Here is a 23,265-nt window from a genome sequence, read left to right as displayed (position 1 = left end):
TTGTGGTTGATTCCCAGTTTAATATGGGACTAAAATATGGTGTTCTGCCACAAGGCCTGAACAGTAGCGTAAGGTTGCAGCAGGGCCTGGTAGGATTTTCTCCATATATCTACCACACTTGTGCCATCTAGGAAAGGGACACCTGAAGCTCTACAGTCTCTCCAGTGCCAAAGAAAGATAAGAAGCTAGTAATATCCCACAATTGTAACGAACTCATTGTCTGATTATAATTATAAAGAATATGGGATTGTATTTTTTGTATCTTTGTGGTTTTTTAATTTGACTTTTCTAGTAATTCATTTTTATTTTATTTTACCAAACTGTTCATCTGTGACAGATTAGAAATAAGAAAAAAACCTGGTCCTACCACAAAGGTGATTTGAAAAGCCCTGAACTTCATCCACATAGTATACACACACAGTGAGTGGAGTACTATGCCATGGTTTTTAAAAAAAAAACAAAACAACGATGGCTACTATCTCTATACTATTATGGAATGATCCCCAGGATATATTGTTATATTTTTTTAAAAGATAAAGGAAAATGTGTATAGAATGCCACCATTTATCTAAGGGGGCAGATATGAATATATATACATATTTGCCTATATAAAGGAAAACAATGGGAAGTTAAAGTATATTTTTTTAATAGTTACCTATGAAGAAGAAAAAGAATAAAGGTGGGTAGGAATGGACTTCTTTGAATATACTGTGTTGTATAAATTTGAGTTTGGAACCATATAAATATTTTACATATTTATAAAACTATGTTTAGTGTTTAAAAAGCAATGTTTAAAAAGTGATAGTAAAATAAATGAAATTAACCCAAATGCGTATCTAGTTGGTGTTGTAATCACAAAAAGAGAAGCTATGCCAAGTGACTTTAAAATAGAAATTTGAGGGCTTCCCTGGTGGCGCAGTGGTTGAGAATCTGCCTGCCAATGCAGGGGACACGGGTTCGAGCCCTGGTCTGGGAAGATCCCACATGCCGCGGAGCAGCTAGCCCCGTGAGCCACAATTACTGAGCCTGCACGTCTGGAGCCTGTGCTCCGCAACGAGAGACGCCTCCATAGTGAGAGGCCCGCGCACCGCGATGAGGAGTGGCCCCCACTTGCCGCAACTAGAGAAAGCCTTCGCACAGAAAGACCCAACACAGCCATAAATAAATTAATTAATTAATTAAAAAAATAGAAATTTGGCTGTGTGTTTTTAGTGGGATATATACTCTTAGAGCATACAGAATTGAAAAAAAGAAAAACTTAAACTCTTCGCTGTTGCTATTGCTATTCTGAGACTGTTGTCCATAGAGTGAGGGATGAAGCAAATTAGTAATTATGTTAGTTTCACTGATTTCTAGTGTGAGCAAAAAGAAATACAGATGTAAGAACAATGAGATTGTTAAAAAACCCAGTGGTCCTAATTTTGAATTAGAAGTATCAATATGAATTCATGATGTATTTTATCTCTTTGAATATATGTTCATATAAATAAATACATATATATATTGATATTTACTAGCTTAGTCTACTGAAAAGGCTTAGAAATAATGACCTACCCAGTAGCAATGAACATCCTTAATCAAAGGATTAAGTCTCAGACTACCATTTTCCACTACTAGGAACCAGGACTCTCAGAGAAATGGATGATTTCAGGTTTGCAGCAAGAATTGACAAGATGAACCCAGAACAGCTTTTTATGTCAGAGAGCAAGGAAGTTGTCAAAGACTAAAAGGGGTCGTGTCAAAAGGACTTCGGAACTAACCTGAATAGTCCCACAATAGTTAAAGATGGGCAGTTTGAACATCAGTAAGGATAATAGCTACAGTAGGTAGAAACACATCAAACACACATTTAAATGCATGTGTTTGTAATGATACTTTTAAACAAAAAATACTTCATTACTTACCTTTGAAGAGTTATAGAACCTACTGCATTATTTATAAAACAGTAAATAAGGGAAAGAAATAAATATTCCTGCTTTTCCTATATGATTTTATAATACACATATGCATATGCTCAGAAGGAGGAGAAAGACTGGAAGGATATACACCAGGATACTATGAAAATGGTTGTTATTATCAGTTACTGAAATTACAGTTGTTTTTACTATATTTTATGGGCTTTGTTTTCTGCAGTTATCCTGTGATAAAATATAATTAAGTATAGAGCTGTAAAGTTCAAAGTTTTCTGTTAGATTACCTATATTATTATTTTCTGATATTTTTCTTTAGGCCTTCAAACAAGCTAGACATATGGGAGGATCTGAAGATAATAAGTAAGCCTGCGTATTCTGTGCAACAGCACAGCCTTAAAATATTTTTAATGGGAAATTTTTGTACTGTATTATGTGGGTAACTTCTTTACCTACCTCATAGAGTTTTTTTCAGATTAAATAATTCTCATAAAGCAAGTAGATCAATGGTCATAGAAACTACTCAATAAATATTAGCGGTGGTGGTGGTATTGTTATGATAATATGTAAACCTGTCCTAGACTACATATATGCATATTAGGTACTGATATCTACAATATATACTTTGAAGGAAGTTTTTACTCCAACCCAGATAGTAACTTTACTTTGATATTGTATGCAAACTTTGATTAGTGATAAAAATTTGTAGCAGAAAGCTGCCCTAGAATAGATATATCCCCATGTCTCAGAACTTCATGCTGTCAGTTATTCCTGTGTTTTCCTATCCATTCAGCTAATCCTTATCAACTGAATCATGCTTAAACTTTGCCTATTTGAAAATGAACTAAACTTTTGTACTACCCTGTATTTCCTTTCAGCTATTGTACTTTCTCACATCCATTGTATAATACAAAAGATTTCTACATTCCCTGTCTTTCCTTCTTCACTCCTACTCACTCTTTGACATACTAGAGCCTGGTTTCCAGTCGTGTATCTCCACCCAAGCAGATGTCTCAAGCATCAGTAGTAACTTCTGTGTTGCTAAATCCACTGGACATTTTCATCCTACTAGACCCCTCCACAAGAGTCAACACCTTTCTCTCTCCTCTGTTTTGAACACGCTGTCCTAGCCGGGTCTCTGGGTGTTTCCCTGTCTTTGTGTACCTTCCTCCAGCCCTTTAATGGGCTTATCCTTTATCCTCTTTTACCTGCCATTGACGGCTGGAGATCTTCCATGCTCAGCCCTCTTCTCTTGCTCAGGACTAGCTCCCTGGACAGCTCTGAGTTCTGAGGCTGCAACACTTAATGCTTCCCAGTCCTTTCTTTTTTTCCTTTCTAAGCTAATAATATATAACCCTTCACTGAATATATCCGTTATTGTTTTTTTGGTTATTGTTTCAATTAAGAGATCATTCCTAATTTACGATAAACATTTTTTAAGCAGATAAACTATGAAATGTTTTGAATTGATATATTTTTGTACTTGAAACAATTACAAATGTATTTTTAAAGTCATCTTATGAAAAAATAACTGTAGGAATGGTTTGTGATTTTATACATTTGTTTATATTTTAATAATTAGTACCAAGTGGTTTTCTTTTCTCTGTAAAGGTTTCACAAGAAGTATCGTAGCTGTGTACAGTACTTGCATGCTGGTGGTTCTTTTGCGAGTCCAGTTAAACATAATTGGTGGATATATTTACCTGGATAATGCAGCAGTTGGCAAAAATGGCACCGTAAGTTTAATAGACTTCAGTAGATATTGCCCTTTCTTTCAAGAGGTTCAAAATTTAACCAAATATTATTTATTTGGTAAATAATTCATATAGAATGATAATTCATATAGAATAAATATCTTTATATTTCATGTGATTATAAACTTTTAGCATTATTATTCTCCATATTTTGAAGATAGGCTTTTTGTTATGTTAAAGAATAGTATTTTTCCTGTCGTTCCAGGTCCTAAAGAATCTCAGCTCAAGTTATAATGAAAATATTATTATTTACTAATAATATTGGGTACCTTATTTCTGTTTTATACAGACAGTTCTTGCCCCCCCAGATGTCCAACAGCAATATTTATCAAGTATTCAACACCTCCTTGGAGATGGTAAGATTCTTATTCGTGACCTGTAAACTAATTCTGATTCATTCATTTGTAGAATTGAGGAATTGAAAAAGTCAACAACGCTTTTATGTTTGTTTTTGCTTTAATAGGCCTGACAGAATTGATCACTGTCATTAAACAAGCTGTGCAGAAGATTTTAGGAAGGTAAGGCATTTTGCTTTGGCTTTTCTGACTTACTGATTCTGATGAATAAAAGAAAAATTCGAATTGTTCTAATGAAGCTAGTGATTTGAGAAATGGTGGTCTGCAAAACTCTTAACCTAATATGGACACAGCCCTGCGGTGTTACATTGTGGAATCCATTTTCTTCATCAGTATCAACCTTTTCATACTAAGGGAAAAGATTTAATGTTTCATTGTTTATTGATTGATTCCCAAACAAACCAGAGATATTTGGGTCATGAGATAAAAAACCTGCTTTTAAAAATCTGTGTCTGAGGCTTTTAACTCCCGTTCATACAGTGGGAATTTTCTTGTGAAATCTGCAACAAGATTTTTCTTGGTCCTTAACGGGTAGCTGATTTCTTAATCTACTCTAGTGATTTCACAGTCAGCAGTTTCAGGTTTGACTGGTTGAAACAGGATCTCAGGTAGTAACCTGTTAGGGTAAGAGTGTGTATAGGATGTGTTGTATAGTTTCAATTTATCCCAATTCCCTTTTCTCTGTTTCTAGTGTTTCTCTTAAACATTCTTTGTCCCTTTTGGACTTGGAGCAAAAACTAAAAGAAATCAGAGATCTCGTTGAGCAACATAAATCTTCTTCTTGGATTAATAACGATGGATCCAGATCTTTATTGTGCCATTATATGATGCCAGATGAAGAAACTCCATTAGCAGTTCAGGTGCTTAATTCATAACCATTTAACCAAACGAATTACTCTTTTTTTTTAAGGTTTTTTTCACTATCTCTTAAAATTTAGATTTCTGAGTCTCTTGAAAGGTAAGTGATTGAAAGACATGTATTTCAGTAATTTAAATAAAACCTCATTAATTTAGAAAACAAACTGTAAATGGAACTGACTTCTAGTTAGAAAAAACTTTAGATATTCAGCAGAATTTTATTGAATATTAGTTATGTGACAGACACTAGTATGATTGGGATATAAAATGAATAAGATGTATTAATTACACCTGGGGAACACAGGAGACAAATTCAGTTCCTTTGGCTAGAGCATTTCTGTATGAGGTCAGGTAACAGAAGATAAAGCTGGTAGTTGGGGCAAGATCCTAAAGAGCTTTGTGCCAAGATAAAGAGTCTGAACTTCCATTTCAAATTCTAATCAAGCCAGTACCACAATCACATTTGCTTTTTAAGATGAATCAATGATGGCAGTATCTGTATGGACTGAAGGAGTCATCCAGTTGAGAAACAAAGAAGGCCTAATCTAACATTTATCAACTATGGTGTTGCTATACACTGGTGTGTCCCAGCCAGTTGTGATTTAAGTTATTCATTGGTTAAGAATAATAAAAATGCCAAAGATTACATGTTATAGACGTCATTTTAAAAAAATTTTATACCTAAGTGGATTGCATCCATTCTTTGCCGTTGAGAGAAGAATATCTCTCACTTAACAATTGGAGAAGTCTTAGACCAGAGAGGCCCCTATGCCATACCTCAGCGTAAAGGTCCCGTTAGAACAAAGACTGCCGTGTTTTTCATTGCCTGCCGGTTTCCCCCTTGCCCAGAAACCCCAGAGATAGATGTTTGTGGGTACTGAGAGACCCTGCATTCATGAATAGGCCAAAAAAAAAAGCAAACCATCTGAGGAAACCCTGTGAACTGCAGGATGGAGGCTAAATTGAACGAGCAGAACAGACCTGACAGAATTAATGAAAGAAACAGGAGAAAACTTACTTACAAATTAGAATCTCAAGGAGATGCAATAATAGTATTTAAAAAGCTTTCTGGAATGATAAAGCAATTTCCAAATTTTAAAATTCAACAGTGGAATTAAAAAAGAAAATGATTCAAAAGAACGGATGAAGAGAGGGATGATAGACCAAATCTTACCTGAATTAAATTTAAACCTGCAACTTCAGATTGAAAGGACACACAGAGCCTTAGACTAAACTAGATTGATGAGAAAAGACACATACATATCCTGATAAAAAGTCTTAACAATCAAAGAAAAAAAATCCCTGGCCTCTGCAACCTCAAAGGCTATTTTTTTCTTTGTAAGTATATTCTAGAAATGTGTCCAAAAGCGGTCAGATAAACAAAGATCTTACTGTGACTCATGTTCTAAATACTGCTTACCTGTGCAGATGAACCTTTATAGTGTTTTGAGTTTAACATTTTTTGATTGTTGATAGAACATAGACTTTTAGGCTTCCTGAGCTCCTGAGTTTATTAGTATGATTTGTTTCATCATAACCCTGTGCTAATATTTGAAACCCTGAAATGTGGCCTTTTAATTTCACAGGCCTGTGGGCTTTCTCCTAGAGATGTTACCACTATTAAACTACTCAATGAAACTAGAGACATGTTGGAAAGGTATGTATACCGCATGTAACAGAAAGCATGTGTTTCTTTTTTGAATGTACTTATGACCATTTTATAGTTTTTTTTGAACAACGTTCAACATAATATTTTGTTAAAATTAAATTTAAAATCTATTCCCCTGCCTTAAGTAGGATTTCCTACCTAAACTAATGGTCCTCTTATTAGGGTGGGGAGGGAAGCAAAGATTTTTTTTTAGGAGACCCATGCCTTGCCCCCACCTACTTTCCTAGCCTAGAGACTCTGATATACTAGTTAAGGAACTGGAAGATAGTTAGCATTTATATTTTGAGGAAGGCTTTCAAGGGTGATTCTCATATGCTCAGTGTGTAGTGGTAAATGGTTAACAACCAGCCCTGTAAAGAAAAAAGACCAGAAACAAATTGTAGCCACAGCAGTGCTGACTACCAACTTGACGTCACTCAGTGCTGACTTGGAGAGTTGGGAAAAGATGCTCTTGGCAGCCAAAGCTAGCCAGCTCCAGCTAGGCCTCAGGTGTAGACACATGTACACACATGCTAATGTGTATGCACACACACCTGTACTCAATTTCGAGAACTACTTCCCCTAACCCTTTCAGGATAGTCTATAATGTTCCTAAATCTTTGAGTGGTAAAAATTTCACATCCTCCCTAAACTGAGTATTACTATTTTAAATTACCCAGAAGAGAGCCAGAGTGTTAGAAATGGAAAAGGCATCAGATTATGCATTAGAAGACGAGAGGACCTAGATTCAAGGTTGGCTGTCCTATTTATTACCTGGTCAACCTTGATTGAGCCACTTAACACTCGTTGAGGTAGTTCTATCATTGTGAAATCTTAGTGGTAATACCAGTTGCATCCACTTTATCTTAAGTGATTAAAATATCAAAGTTTCTTTTCAACTAAAGATAATTTAAGATCATTTTTTCTAGTTTTTTTCTAGTTCTGTTTTCTGGGCAAATTATATCCTTTGTTTATAATACTTTTTCATAATCTTGAAGAAAATCAGCAAATTTTTAGGTTAACTCAGCTACTGACTCTACTATCTGAATTCATCAAGTTCTAGTCCCTTGACTTTCTACAGTAGCGATCTCCACTTTTTTCTTATTCAAACCACTCCATGAAGCTCTAGAAAAAGGTCATCAGTGAACTTTTCCCAAATCCAGTCAACATGTAATGCTCATCTTACTTGGCCTTTCTCTAGTAATTGACACTGGTGATCAAGGCTTTCTTGAAATTCCTTTCTCTTATGGCTTCAATGAAAAATCTAATTTTTCTCTCAGTTCTCAGATCATTTCTTCTTAGGTTCCTCTATGCCTGCCTTTCCTTTAAATATTAGTGTTTCCCAGGTATTTGTTCTTATTTCATCCTCAGCTGCCCCAAGCAATTTTATATACACCTATTAATTTACTGTCTGTATGTTAGTAATTCCCAAACTTATAGCCCTAGCCCTCCACTCTCATGAGTTGAATTGAGATTTCTACATGTCGAAGATAGAACTAATCTGTTCAACTAGGCAGTTTCTAACTCTCATAGCATACATATATTATTCTTTATATCAAAGAGTTTTTGTGAGGTACTGACATGATGTAACAAAAAGAGCTTGAACTTTAAGATCAAAAAGGCCTGGGTTCAAATTCTGGCTCCCATATTTACTAATTACATAACCTTTGGACAGATTCCTTCATCCCTCAAGTATCCAGTTCCTCATCTGTTGTATATGTTAATAAAATATTCTGTCTCACTGGGATGATATGATAGAGTATATAAGGCAAACCAATAACCTGTGACTATAAGAGGATTCCTCTTCAAGTGTTTCCTCAAGAGAAGTAATACTATTTATTGATATTTATAAAAATACACTTATAAAGTGCTGCCTAATGTAAGAAAATCTAGCAAAATGCATGAATATTCTCATTGTGTTGTGCTAAATAATAAGCTCACTTTTTATGCTTAACTTTTAAGATTGACTCCTTGATATATTTGTATAGTGTTTTAGTCTAAAAACTAAATTGTCACTAGAAATGTTGGTGGTTGTCAAAGGTAACCACATCGTTATTGAATTTGTGTCCTTTTCGATTGAAAATCTGAAAAGTAACTTATCCTCTTATTTTGTGTAGTCCAGATTTTAGTACAGTTTTGAATACCTGTCTAAACCGAGGATTTAGTAGACTGCTAGACAATATGGCTGAGTTCTTTCGACCTACTGAACAGGACCTGCAACACGGTAACTCCATGAATAGGTAAGAAGACATAAAAGAATGTTATCAGTCTAAAGAATGTTCTAATAAAATAGTGCTTTGGGATGTGTTTATTTTTCGTTCCAGGTAACAAAAATATCTTAGAGGATAAATTTGAATGTTTGTTTTTTCAACAAATTAAACTCTGTTCAACCAATGACTCCTTCATTAGGAGGAGCTCTTTCAGTATTCAATATTAAAACTTTCATTTCTTCCAAAAATTTTGCCACTATATAAAGTACTTAAGTTGTGAAACTATTTTTCTATAGGCCAAATTTCAATTATTGGGGCTTTTTAGATTTAACTCTTTAGAATACAAAACTGAAAACATTATTTAAGTTTTAATGTTTTCTCTTATATTATTCCAGTACTATAAGCCATAATTAGCTTGTATAATTCAGCCAAGCATTCATGTTTCTAAATTCCCACTTGATGAATTATCTCCTAGTTCTACAGCCCTTATTGTAGGATTAGGAATGTTTATTTAGTGCAATTGGTAGTGATTTTAATCATAACTATTACTAAGTCATGGATTCACACTGCCAAAAGATATCTTATGGTTTTGTTATATTCTTATCATCTCAGCATGAGCACCTTGAATCTCCTATTAGGATTTACACTCTTTTGCAGTTTTTTAAGTTAAATTCAGAAAATAATAGGTACTAAATCAATGTTAACTGACTATAAACTCATCTGTTAAAATTAGGGGTAACAGTAACTGATATGCAGTATGTATGTGCAATGTCCAATTTAATTCTCAAATACACAGGGCAAGATTATTTTATTTGCCCAGTTCTCTGGGACCCATCTTTATTATACAAAAAGGAATAATTTGCAGTTAATATTGAGGATTTGGAATGCCTAGCATCATAAAATTTATTTTCTGAAGCAATTTAAATATTATTCTAAAATCTTTTTTAGCAGTTCTTTAAATTAGCAAAAAAAAATTTCAGCCTCTATAAAATACTCCCTAAATCAAGGTGCTCCAGTCAACAAAATTTCACTATAATCTCTACCTAGCAGAAGTATTAGTCATTTCCTGAGTAGTTATAAGAATTGTAATAGTTGATATAATATAAACAAATACTTGATCTTATACACTAAAGAATTATAAAAATTATGTTACAATTACATCAGCCATTGATAGTCTTTTCTGAACTTCTGTAGTACTCATTATCACTCCTGTAGTACTCAGTGTTTATACTTAACTATTGGCAAAGAGAGAAAATATCACTAATTATGTGTACTACAATTAATAAACCGGAACCCTCAAGAGAATCAACAGAAAAATGATGTAAACTAATAAAACATTAAATTTTACATATATATGTATATATTACATATGTATATATTTATGTATATACTATATATACAACATGTGCATATAATATATGTGTATATATAAACATATATATAATATTAAAAGTTTTCCTATCACAGGAAACAACCCAATAGAAAATATAATGGATAAACATGGGATGTAAAAGAAAAACTATACACTTAAAGTACGAATATAGATATGAGTCCTAAATAAAATATAAACAAATGAAATCCAGAAATATATAGCAGTAATAATAGTGACCAGTACTTCTGTTTTCTTTTTTTATGTACAAGTATGATAGGTATTTTTCAGAACATTATCTCATTGAATTCTTAAAATAGCCCTAGGAAGTAAGTACTAGTATCTTCCTCTTGCCACAGGTGAGGAAACTAAGAGAAAAATTAAATAATTTGTGGTCACGCAGCCAGCGAGTAGTAAAGCCAGATGTTCACTCACATTTGTCTCACATCAGAGCCTGGAATTTCTAGTTATTCTCCAAGACTGTGACTAATTGGGGTTTATTTTAAGAATGCAAGGAAGTTTAAACATTAAGAAAGTTATTACACTAATTCATAACATTAATAAGTTAATAGGACAAAAAACAAGCATCATCTTCAGTGTTGCTGAAAAAGCATTCAATAAAATATAACTTTTATTACTGATAAAACCTCTTCTAGAAATAAAAAATCCTTTTTATATAATAAAATATTTGAAATCAAAAGCAAATGTTATACTTAATGGCAACACACTAGAATTATTTCCATTAAATTAAAAACAGTATAAAGATGGTCACTATTGACATATTTATTCAGCATCATTTTATTATTCTAACCAGTGCAGTAAGACTAGGAAGAGACAATTTTGAGAACCAAATTCAGGAATGCCAGTGATTTTTATATATTTATTTTGCGAAGAGACACTTACTGAATGTTTATTACTATATAATAAACTGTTAGTTGACTCTTGATTTTCTAAGTTAAATTCTTATCTTCAGAAAATGACATTAGTTTCAGAAAGGGAGAGAAAAAAGTTATTGTTATATGAAAGTGACATGATTTTATACTTAGAAATCCAAGAGAATCAGCTAAAATTTGTAAAGTTAACTTCCCAAAATTAATCTATAAATGTGGTCAAAGTACCATCAAAATCCACTGAGGATTAGAGAGTGGTTGCTTTGTTATTTTTGAACCTGAAAAATTGATAGTACTGGGCTTCCCTGGTGGTGCAGTGGTTGAGAGTCCGCCTGCCGATGCAGGGGACGCGGGTTCGTGCCCCGGTACGGGAAGATCCCACATGCCGCGGAGCGGCTGGGCCCGTGAGCCATGGCCGCTGAGCCTGCGCGTCCGGAGCCTGTGCTCCGCAACGGGAGAGGCCACAACAGTGAGAGGCCCGCATACCGCAAAAAAAAAAAAAAAACTGATAGTACTAAAGGAGGAATAAAGGTCTGAGAATACTCAAGAAATTATTGAAGAAGTAGAGCAATGAATACTTTCCCTATAGAACATGTATTATAAGGTACAGTTATTCAAATAATATGTTACTAGGAATAGATGAATCAGTGAAGTAGGATATAAAATCCAGAAACAAGCTCTAAAATATACAAGACATAGCATATGATAAAAGTTAGGAAGAGATGTATTATTTAGTAAATAACGGTAAGACAGTCATTGTAAGATGACTAATTGTAAAATAAAGTTAGAGCCCTTCTATACCATACTTATAGCCAGAAACAAAAACAAAAGCAAAAACCAGGGGGTTTAAACAATCAAAACATAAATGAAGTGATAGAAAACAGGTGAATATTTAGCTGATCTCAAGATGGAGAAAGTTTTTCTAAGAATGAAAGTAAAGAACTTTATATGAATAAAATAATGTTTGGCGGTAAAATTTAAAAGTTAAAGATCAAGCAAGTTATAACTTTATAATCAATATTAAATGTAAATGATATATTGGGGAAGTATTTGCAAATTATATGCATCATATACAGAGGTTAATAGCATTATATACACATCAGTTAAGGAAGGAAACCCAAAGAAGGAGATGGTCAGAGACACAAACATAATTCACAAAAGAGCATGTAGAAATGACCAATTTGTCCATTTATCTAAAATCTGTTTATTAAACATCTGCTATTTATCAAGTACTTTACTAAGTCTCTGTCCTCATGGATCTTATAATCTAGTAGGAGAAACAGACAGTAAACATAATTGCATAAACTATGATAAGTGTTATATAGGAAAAGAATGTTGAGCATATAATAGAAGTATTTGAACAAACATGGAAAGTCAAGCAGAGTTTGCAAGGAAATAATTTGAACAAGAACAAAAAGATGAGGTCTTGGATAGAGTGAGGCAGTTGACATTCAGAGCAGAAGTCATAGTGCAGACTTTGAAGACAGGAGGACCACAGTGCACTTCGAGGACCTGGAAGACCAGTGTGGTAGCTGAAAGGATGGAACTAGGGAAAGAATGGTGTGAGATGAAGTTGGAGAATTCAGAACATACAGGTTATGATTGTCAGCTTGAGAATGCTGGGGAGCCACTAGAAAAGTGGCAGGAGAGTGACAGGATGGGATTTACATTGTAGGATCACTTTGATTGCTTTGTGAAGGTGGAATTGGGAAAGTAGACATTGGGGGTGGGACATAGCAATGGATGAATGAAACTTTTATTAATCATGTCAACAAGTATGTTTTGAGCACACACTGCACCAGGCCCTTTACAAAGTGCTAGGATAATACAGTGAGTGAGGTGGGCATGAAACCACATGGACCTTGTGTGGTAGTGCTGTCTTCAATTTCTGTGGAAGACAAATTCACTAACATATAAAGAGACACATCAAACAAAAATCATGACAGGTTTTGAAAAATGCTGCAAAGGTACCAAGGGGGAGAAGTGGCGGGGTGGGGGGTGGGATGGTGAGATGAATTGGGTGATTGGGATTGACGTGTATACACTACTATGTATAAAATGGATAACTGTTAAGAACCTACTGTGTAAAAAATAAGTTAAATTTAAAAATTCAAAAAAAAAAATGCTGCAAAGGTACTGTGAAGGAGAATAATGACTGATCTCTTCAGGAATGCATAAATCTCTCCACTTTTTTCAATGCAATCCCTATCAAACTACCACTGGCATTTTTCACAGAACTAGAATGAAAAATTTCACAATTTGTATGGAAACACAAAAGACCCCGAATAGCCAAAGCAATCTTGAGAACGAAAAAAGGAGCTGGAGGAATCAGGCTCCCTGACTTCAGACTATACTACAAAGCTACAGTAATCAAGACAGTATGGTACTGGCACAAAAACAGAAAGATAGCTCAATGGAACAGGATAGAAAGCCCAGAGATAAACCCATGCACATATGGACACCTTATCTTTGATAAAGGTGGCAGGAATGTACAGTGGAGAAAGGACAGCCTCTTCAATAAGTGGTGCTGGGAAAACTGGACAGCTACATGTAAAAGTATGAGATTAGATCACTCCCTAACACCATACACAAAAATAAGCTCAAAATGGATTAAAGACCTAAATGTAAGGCCAGAAACTATCAAACTCTTAGAGGAAAACATAGGCAGAACACTCTATGACATAAATCACAGCGAGATCCTTTCTGACCCACCTCCTAGAGTAATGGAAATAAAAACAAAAATAAACAAATGGGACCTAATGAAACTTCAAAGCTTTTGCACAGCAAAGGAAACCATAAACAAGACCAAAAGACAGCCCTCAGAATGGGAGAAGATATTTGCAAATGAAGCAACTGACAAAGGATTAATCTCCAAAATTTACAAGCAGCTCATGCAGCTCAATAACAAAAAAACAAACAACCCAATCCAAAAATGGGCAGAAGACCTAAATAGACATTTCTCCAAAGAAGATATACAGACTGCCAACAAACACATGAAAGAATGCTCAACATCATTAATCATTAGAGAAATGCAAATCAAAACTACAATGAGATATCATCTCACACCAGTCAGAATGGCCATCAACAAAAAATCTAGAAACAATAAATGCTGGAGAGGGTGTGGAGAAAAGGGAACACTCTTGCACTGCTGGTGGGAATGTGAATTGGTTCAGCCACTATGTAGAACAGTATGGAGTTTCCTTAAAAAACTACAAATAGAACTACCATATGACCCAGGAATCCCACTACTGGGCATATACCCTGAGAAAACCAAAATTCAAAAAGAGTCATGTACCAAAATGTTTATTGCAGCTCTATTTACAATAGACCGGAGATGGAAACAACCTAAGTGCCCATCATCGGATGAATGGATAAAGAAGATGTGGCACATATATACAATGGAATATTACTCAGCCATAAAAAGAAACGAAATTGAGCTATTTGTAATGAGGTGGATAGACCTAGAGTCTGTCATACAGAGTGAAGTAAGTCAGAAAGAGAAAGACAAATACCGTATTCTAACACATATATATGGAATTTAAGAAAAAAAAATGTCATGAAGAACCTAGGGGTAAGACAGGAATAAAGACACAGACCTACTGGAGAACGGACTTGAGGATATGGGGAGGGGGAAGGGTGAGCTGTGACAGGGCGAGAGAGAGTCATGGACATATACACACTAACAAACGTAAGGTAGATAGCTAGTGGGAAGCAGCCACATGGCACAGGGATATTGGGTCGGTGCTTTGTGACAGCCTGGAGGGGTGGGATAGGGAGGGTGGGAGGGAGGGAGACGCAAGAGGGAAGACATATGGGAACATATGTATATGTATAACTGATTCACTTTGTTATAAAGCAGAAACTAACACACCATTGTAAAGCAATTATACCCCAATAAAGATGTTAAAAAAAAAAAAAAGCATTCCCCCAAATCTTAACACAGCATACTAGTTAGATACCATAGCTTCAGCATTTTCATGATATTTAAAAGGAAAATTTTAGTGTAGTCCCAGGTTTAAATGTATGAAATGTGATGTTTTATGTAATAAATCAAGTCTTTAACCCACACACAAAAAGTAGTTTCATTATTTAACAGTCATTATATATATAGTCACACATAACATTCATTCATTCATTCATCCAGGAAATGTTTATTGAGCATTTACAGGTTAGAAGGTCATTGCTGTAGTCTAGAGAAGAGATAATGCTTAGTGTGGATAGGTTTGGCAATGGGGAGAAGTAGACACATTTAAGAAATATTGAGGATTGTGGAGAGGCTGGATATAGGCAGGAGAAGGAAGTACCGATGATCCCAGGTTTCCTACTTACTCAGCTGACTAGATGACAGTACAGTTCACTGAAGTAGAGGAAAAAAACATTTGACATTGCTAGTAATTAAGAGAAATACAGAGCAAAACTGTGAGATGCCATGTTCAGCTATCAGACATATGAAGGTTAAAGAAAAAGATAATGCTTGATGTAGAAAGAAGGCATGATAGAGCAGGTATCCTCATAAACTGTTAGAGAAGCAGAGAGCATTTGGCAATATACATTTTAAAGCTTAAAAGCATTCATACCCTTCGACCCAGTAATTTACTGTAAATACAAAAAGTTATTTATATTAAGGAATATTAGGCAAAAACTTAAATGCCCAACTGTAGGGAGCTGATAATATAAATTGTCACAGCTAGAGGATGGATTACTATATAATTATTAAAAAACAGACAAAAACTTTGGAAGACCTTTTAATGAGATGGAAAAATGATTATAACCTGTGAATAAAAATGCAAAACAAGTGTTGCTTGGGAGGTTATAGTTGTGTGTTAAAAACACAAAAAGTATAGATATGTATATATAAAAAATTACTGGAAGAAATTAATTATGATGTCAATTGACATCATAGTTGTTATTTCTAGGTGGTAGAATTATATGTGGTTTTTATTTTCTTATTAATACATTTCTATAAGTACTTTTCAATGACTATTACTTTTATAATTAAAATATTAAGTTCCTATAAGATAATTTAAGAAAATAATTATTACTGTGATGATTTTTCAGTCTTTCCAGTGTCAGCCTGCCTTTAGCTAAGATAATTCCAATAATAAATGGACAGATCCATTCAGTTTGCAGTGAAACACCTAGTCATTTTGTTCAGGTAAGAGGAAAGCTTGGGGGTATTATTAAAAACAGACTGTACTCTTGTTTGTGGTCCTATTTGTCCAACATAAAATTACATTTCTCTTCTATGATATTTGTTCAAAGAAACCAAAAACTTGAAACCACATGTAGAGTATGGTAGAATGACCCATGAGAGTAATAATGTATCATGGCACTTTTATGAGGTTGGGAATACCTTTCTCCATGTTATAGTCCAACACGTGTTAGACAGACTACATTTTAGTCCAAATACATTCTAGTGGTCAGTTGAATTTACAGTGTTACTGTTTTGCATTAAGCTGTGCTAGTAGAAAAGTTGAGCCTTGAGGCAAACCAGCGAACTAGTTCCTCGCATTTTGAGGAAAAATTTAAAATTTTTATGGGAAAGGTAAAGCATCTTAATAGCTAATAAATACAACAATTAATAGTGCACCAATAATCTGCTCATTAAAAACTGCATACTCCGTAGGTTGTTTAAATTTTTCATTAGACTACCTATAACTCCATCTCCTTTCTTAGGAAAGCATTTTAGAATACATTGAGTAAGACTAATTTTATTAAAAGGACAACTTTGAATCCATAGGTTTTTTTCCAAGTCACTTGCAAACTTGGAAACTGTATAACAAGTAATAAATTACCCGCAATACACCTCAGTTCCAAACCACTGCCATAATGTGCAGTGCGAAGAGACCCTAGGCCTAAGTGTAAAGATGGCATCTTCTCAGTATCGTTTATCTCTGTGGATTTCTACTTGAGGACATGAAGAGTCCTGAGACTATGGGTTGTAATTCTTCCTTTCTCTGTATAGTGTCATTAGCTTGTCCTTAACATGCTACTTTTCCTCACTCCTTCAGTCTTCTGTGTCATCCTCTCACCCATGAGAATTAGCCGTTCATATTTCAGAAGAATGAATAAGGCTGATCTCATTTCACTTAATTTTAAGCTTAATTTAAGCTCAAAAAATCTTAATTAAAAACTTAGTTTTAAATTTTCTGTTTTTTTTTTTAATTTTTACATGTATATTAGTGTGAGAAAAAAGTTATAACTTCTGGCATTTAAACCTTAACTTTATCTTTCTCCATTTTCATGAAGTCTCTGGCTTCATCAGTAAGCTGTTCATCTTGACAAGTGGGAAATACAGCTAAGCGTAATACAACACCAGCTCTGGTGCTTAAGTAATTTATGTTCTACATGAATTAAAGTCTGTATAATTGAGAATGAAGACAAAAGGTTTCAACCTAGTAAAAACATCATTGATACTAATGCTTAGTAAATTTTCTTAGTGTGACTGGATGTAGATTGAGTTTATAAACTAGACCATTAAATGACAAGACTTCCACCAATTTTTTTAACTATGATTTCTATGAGTTAAAATGCCACGTGGTATTCAGAGAATTTAACCTTGAATTTGTGAGATCAAGACTTACCTAAGCTCACTTGGGTTTTCTGATGCTTAGGAGAGAACACAAAGGATAGGTTCACTTCTTGTTTCTCTGCTGCTCACAGGGCACTTAATGGTTTCTGTTGTCATAGATCCTTTCACTATCTGGAGAAGCCTGTGGACGCCTCCTCAGAATAATGCCTATAAATGCATATTGTAAAATACGTAGGTTTTAAAGAAAACCAATTGCATACAGTTTTAAAATACTTTTAAAAATCAAATTTACGATATAGCAGTATTGCTTCTTTGTTCATGCATTAAATAACAAGATGTAATGGCACTCCATGTAACTTCCACAGCTGTCTATCATATGATGTAAAAATGTCTGATTTCTACTAAAGGCAAATTCAGAGGTTCTGCTGCTACTATCAGTTTGTTGCTTACATTCATAACTGAAGGAAATGCTAGATTTTAGTTGAAAGTTAATGAAAATAAAGATGTAATTTTTTCCTTATCTACATTCACAGATCCCTTAAGAACCCCTGTTCTCAGGTGTATATGTGTGATTATGTATGTGTGTATATGTAATATATACTACATATATTCTATGTTAGAAAGTAATATACCTCAATCATGTCATGTCAGCTTCCAGCAAAAGTACCTTTAGACTTGTATAGTGTTGTAATCATTTATTCAACAGATACTCTTCTAGCACTTGACACACACAGAAATCCATTTGAAGACTATTTTGGGTCTTCTTCTCTAAGCCACACTTGAATACTTATATCCACTATCCCTCACGTAAGAACTTAAACAATAAACATCTCCAGGAATTTATTGTAAGAAAAACTACTTCTTTCATTAAATGGTTTTCTTTTTGGCCTTAATGCCACAAAACTTAGAGCTAACTTTGTTGCTTGATTACAGAAATGAATTCTGATTATCTGTTCTTTTTATAAACTGTAATGTTTTATTGTCGTCTTTGCTAGGATCTGTTAATGATGGAGCAAGTGAAAGACTTCGCTGCTAATGTGTACGAGGCCTTTAGTACTCCTCAACAACTGGAGAAATGATTTTTTCCTTCAGGAAGAACTACAGTGGAATTCATTTGCTTTAAAAAATACACTGAATAAATCAACTATATAGAGGGTAATGATTTGGTACTGAAATGTCTAATAAAAATATATTCATAATCAAAGTCTTCATTTCATAATAAAATAGATTTATTTGGCGTCTTAATATATTTTTTTAAAGTCATCAACAAACTGGTTTTTGTGGGCATATCTGAGTGTACACAGGGCAAATGTCAGAATTGTTAATAATTTGTTACCCCATGGATATTAGTTCCAAACTGATTAATGTAGATACTTTTTTTATATAATAGGAAATTCAGTATACTTTGACATTAATACTGAGGTAAAATCTGTTTGGGAAGTAGGTGTGAAGTCTGGAAAATAATGCTATTTAATCATTAAGTTCTCTGGACTACAGTATACAGGAGTGAATCAGACTTCCAGTTAGTATTCAAAGGGACAAATTATTTGTCTTAAATATACCTGATTGAGGACTTCGTTTTTTTATAGAAATAAGTTAATTTAACAACTGTGATCTGGACTTCCCTGGCAGTCCAGTGGTTAAAACTCCCTGCTTCTCCTGCAGGGGGAACGGGTTCAATCCCTGATCCCTGGTCGGGGGAACTAAGATTTTGCATGCCGCATGGCACGGCCAGAAAAAAATAGGGAACAACTATAATCAGCAATTTTTTTCTTTACTGTTGTTAACAATCCTTAGGAAACTACATATTGATTTAGGGGCAAAAATTGTGTTGATGCCATTTACTCACAGCTATGATTAACTACTGTACATAGTTTCATTCATTTTTTGTAAATAATTTTAATAACTTACTTTGTATTGATTTTGAACAGTGAATCTTATTGCAATAAAGTATTTTAGTAAAATATGGTTTTATTGAGTTAATACTTTACAACTATTAATTTATTTGTCCCATAGCATTTTTGCTGTTATTTTTGGAGATTACACTACTTTTCAAGTTTCATTTTAACTGGTAATTGTTGCTTTCTTTTAACTTATTTGTTTAGAAAAAATAAATAGCATTTCCTTCTGAAAAGAAATAATTCATTGTTCTAGTAAATCTATAGTTCTTTATATGGGTAATTAGAGCAGAAATAAATGAATCATGATCGTCATTATATTAGATATATTTTCAGTAGCATAAGAATATTTTCAGTAGCATCATTTTATGTTGTTTTATTTCTCTAACATATAACATATAGCTAAATAGTAGAAGGTAGAAAATGAATTGTGAAGTCTCTTCTAAGGCCAGGTTAGGCCTGAAGCCAACCACTAGGGAATCTATGCCTAGAATATTTTTTTTAAAAAACAGAAAGCAAAACAGAAAAACCAGAAAAAACAGATGTAAAAGTGGAGAGGAGTGCAAATGCTTCTTTTCAAAATTTGACAGAATATAATGATGTTATTTCTAATAGGGTGGTGGAAAAACTGTATTTTGGAAAATTAGTAAATGTGTGTGTAATAGGGCATGCATCTCTTCCAGCAATATTAACCCAGGATTTCATCCAAGGAAATTTTGAGAATGAACAGGTGCAGCCTTGTTAAGGATAGAAAGCTGATCATCTGAAAATTATCACCTGGAATCATCTACCTCTGTAGAGTTGTAGCAGTTTTAGAGATGACAAGGTAAAAACCACATGTATTTGAAGCTAATTGGACTTAAACATTATAAATTTGTCTTCTAATTGTACAGTAGGAGCCCTTTTATCTGGGACCCTTAGTTATTTGATTAATCCAAGAAGTCACTTAAAGCAGGGTATCATTTAAAAAATAACACATGTATTCTTAGATATTTTAACTTAAAATATAAATAATCTTTATTTGCCAGTTATTGAATGTAGGACCCATGTCTTTTCTACCTTTTCAGTGTAGGTCTGCTTCTAAGGGTTCTCTAATTGTCTTTCTTATACAGATCACATGTATTACATTATATAGTTGTAAACCAGGGGTACAGAATTCTTGTAGATTTTTACTATATTTCCCTTCAGTGTTTTACAACTTTTTTTTTTTTTTTGGCTGCGTTGGGTCTTCGTTGCTGCGCGCAGGCTTTCTCTAGTTGTGGCGAGCGGGGGCTACTCTTCGTTGCAGGGCGCGGGCTTCTCATTGCAGTGGCTTCTCTTGTTGCAGAGCACGGGCTTTAGGCGTGCGGGCTTCGGTAGTGGTGACTCGCGGGCTCTAGAGCGCAGGCTCAGTAGTTGTGGCGCACGGGCTTAGTTGCTCCATGGCATGTGGGATCTTCCCAGACCAGGAATCAAACCTGTGTTCCCTGCATTGGCAGGTGGATTCTTAACAACTGTGCCACCAGGGAAGTCCTTTTACAACTGTTTTACCCACAATTAATTAACCAGTACATTTAAATTGGAAAAAAAAAAAGGCAACATATGTTTATCTAGTTTTTCCAAAGTATTCAACTTGGTTTTCACAGAAACTATAACTGTTCACACTCATTTCATCCGCTTATGCAACATGATGAAAAGTTCTACTGGCATAATCAGTTTGGTAACTATAGTAGTTTCCTAGAACTGCCATAACAAATTACCACTAACTGTGTGGCTTAAACAATAGAAAGTTATTCTCTCACCATCCTGGTGCTTAGAAATCCAAAATTAAGGTGTCAGCAGGGCCATGCTCCCTCTGAAGACTCTCAGGAAGAATCCCTCCAGTCCTTCCTTGACTCTTCCAGCTTCTGGTGGCCCCAAGAATTCCTTGGCTTTGTAGCAGCACAGTCTCTGCTTCTGTCTCCATATGGTCATCTTTTACATGCTTGTGACCCCCGCATCCAGTATGATCTTACCTCAATATTTACTTTAATTGCATCTGCAGAGACACTACTTCCAAGATCATATTCTGAGCTTTTGGGTAGACGTGAATTATTGGGGAACACTATTCAACCCATAACAGTAACGAACTCAACTAACCCTTGGTAAACATATATTGCAGCAAGTGAAAATCAAGGTGAAGCATGTGCCAGACAGAAGCCTACTAACTGAAAGCCTGCAGCTTGCCTGGGCGTCAATCAGTATGCTTTTCCAAGAAAATGGAGAGCATCCGTTAACCTAGTGAGTTGGTTAAATGGAGATTACTTAAAACAGCTTCTACTTTCTCCTTCAAACTTGTATAAATGTGTTGGTTACTGTGTATATATAAAAATCTGATATGAACAATTATTTATTTTTTGCAAGTTAGGAAGGTTTTCATCTAACCAGGTCTTTTACTTACAAAATTGAAATGAACAGAAGGCAAACACCTGTCTTGTTTTCTATTGTCCTAATTCATATTTATTTGATTAGCCTGACCTTTTAAAGTAATTGTGTTGCTTCAATGTGGCACTCATAAGAAAATGAGATAGAGTCTTATTAAAGTGATACCCATATTTTAAATGATATCAATGTCTAAATCATTCAGTCTAATAATCTAGCTTTGCTTGCCTTCAATATTTCTCATCATTAAAGAAAAATCCAAAGTTACTGAAATTCAAAACAAGTCAATTTTGTGCCTATTTAGTAACTCTGGGAAAAGGCACAATTGCTTGGGGGGATAAGAACTATTGGCTAAAATAGGTAATAAGAGCTCTGGTTTTTAATTATCCTTACTATAATTCCTGCCCTCCATACCAATGATAATGCTAAGAATTTGATGGAATATTTTAAAATGCTTGTTATGAGTCCCACTTATAGTATATTTCACATATAAGCAAGATATACCTTAAATAAACTTAAATTTGGTGTCTCATTCTGTTTCATATATAATGTCTGGTTATTAGCAAAGCATTTTATCAGCACCTCTGAATGCTGAGCTGTATTTTATCATTTAGCTCCCTCACAGCTACCCATTAACTAAACCCTATACCTAACTATAATTTGCTTAAATAGTTCCATTTTCCCTCTATTTGTAAAGGTCAAGATGGACAGGGTAGGAATTTAAATGATTGACAGGTTTTTAGTCTCAAAAATACTTTCTTCAGGGCTTCCCTGGTGGCGCAGTGGTTGAGAGCCTGTGCTCCACAACGGGAGAGGCCACAACAGTGAGAAGCCCGCGTACCGCAAAAAAAAAAAAAAAAAAACAACTTTCTTCAAACAAACAGATGACCTCACTTTTATGTTAAGATTCTTCTAACTCTGTTTATTTGGGTTTGCGGGCTTTTTTCCTTTTTTTGTTTTTCCTTAGCCTAGTGTTTGGGATCATGTAAATCTGTCTTTGGACCTCTAATAAAATGTTACTTGGGATTTAGAACTCTTAAAGTACTTATTTATGTAAATACTTCGTCATGGTTTCAAAATTTTGATAGTTGTAGAAACTCCAGCAATGAATAATTTTTTTTAAGATTTTCAACTTCAAGATGATTTTAGAAAATAAATATGAATAGTATTTTATTTCCCTGTCTACTTGAAGCATTTATAGGGAACAGTGAGATGTCCACATTTGATTGATATGACAAAATGAAGCCTGTAGCACTTCAAATAAAGATCTAGCCATGTGGAACATCTTTTGTTAAGGGGAGTGAATTCTTTAATCAGTGTTTCTTTAAATTTACATCAATATCAGTATTATTTTTGCTTCATTCTTAGGGAAGATCTGAATAGACTTCCTAATTTTCAGCTAGCTGTTCAACTTCAATTTGCTTAAAAGCATATACAGGA

At 34.4% G+C, this 23,265-nt stretch overlaps 1 protein-coding gene across 1 annotated transcript in view; it reads left to right on the top strand.

Moving 5' to 3' along the window:
- The window catches only part of PEX3 (peroxisomal biogenesis factor 3), a 36,759-nt gene extending 17,292 nt beyond the window's left edge, over nucleotides 1-19,467 (top strand). Inside the window, exons 4-12 of the mRNA XM_082855665.1 lie at nucleotides 2,230-2,273; nucleotides 3,522-3,646; nucleotides 3,954-4,020; nucleotides 4,128-4,182; nucleotides 4,712-4,880; nucleotides 6,465-6,535; nucleotides 8,644-8,766; nucleotides 16,054-16,150; nucleotides 18,523-19,467. Of these exons, the coding sequence (XP_082711791.1) occupies nucleotides 2,230-2,273; nucleotides 3,522-3,646; nucleotides 3,954-4,020; nucleotides 4,128-4,182; nucleotides 4,712-4,880; nucleotides 6,465-6,535; nucleotides 8,644-8,766; nucleotides 16,054-16,150; nucleotides 18,523-18,606 (835 nt within the window). The 3' untranslated portion in view covers nucleotides 18,607-19,467. The remainder of the gene's footprint in view (nucleotides 1-2,229; nucleotides 2,274-3,521; nucleotides 3,647-3,953; nucleotides 4,021-4,127; nucleotides 4,183-4,711; nucleotides 4,881-6,464; nucleotides 6,536-8,643; nucleotides 8,767-16,053; nucleotides 16,151-18,522) is intronic.
- Nucleotides 19,468-23,265: the final 3,798 nt, after the last annotated feature.

This window comes from Leucopleurus acutus (assembly GCF_964270905.1).
Source record: "Leucopleurus acutus genome assembly, chromosome: 15".
NCBI classification, from domain to species: Eukaryota; Metazoa; Chordata; class Mammalia; order Artiodactyla; family Delphinidae; genus Leucopleurus; species Leucopleurus acutus.
Note: the sequence above shows the minus strand (reverse complement) of the source record. Positions and strands in the feature narration are given on the sequence as shown.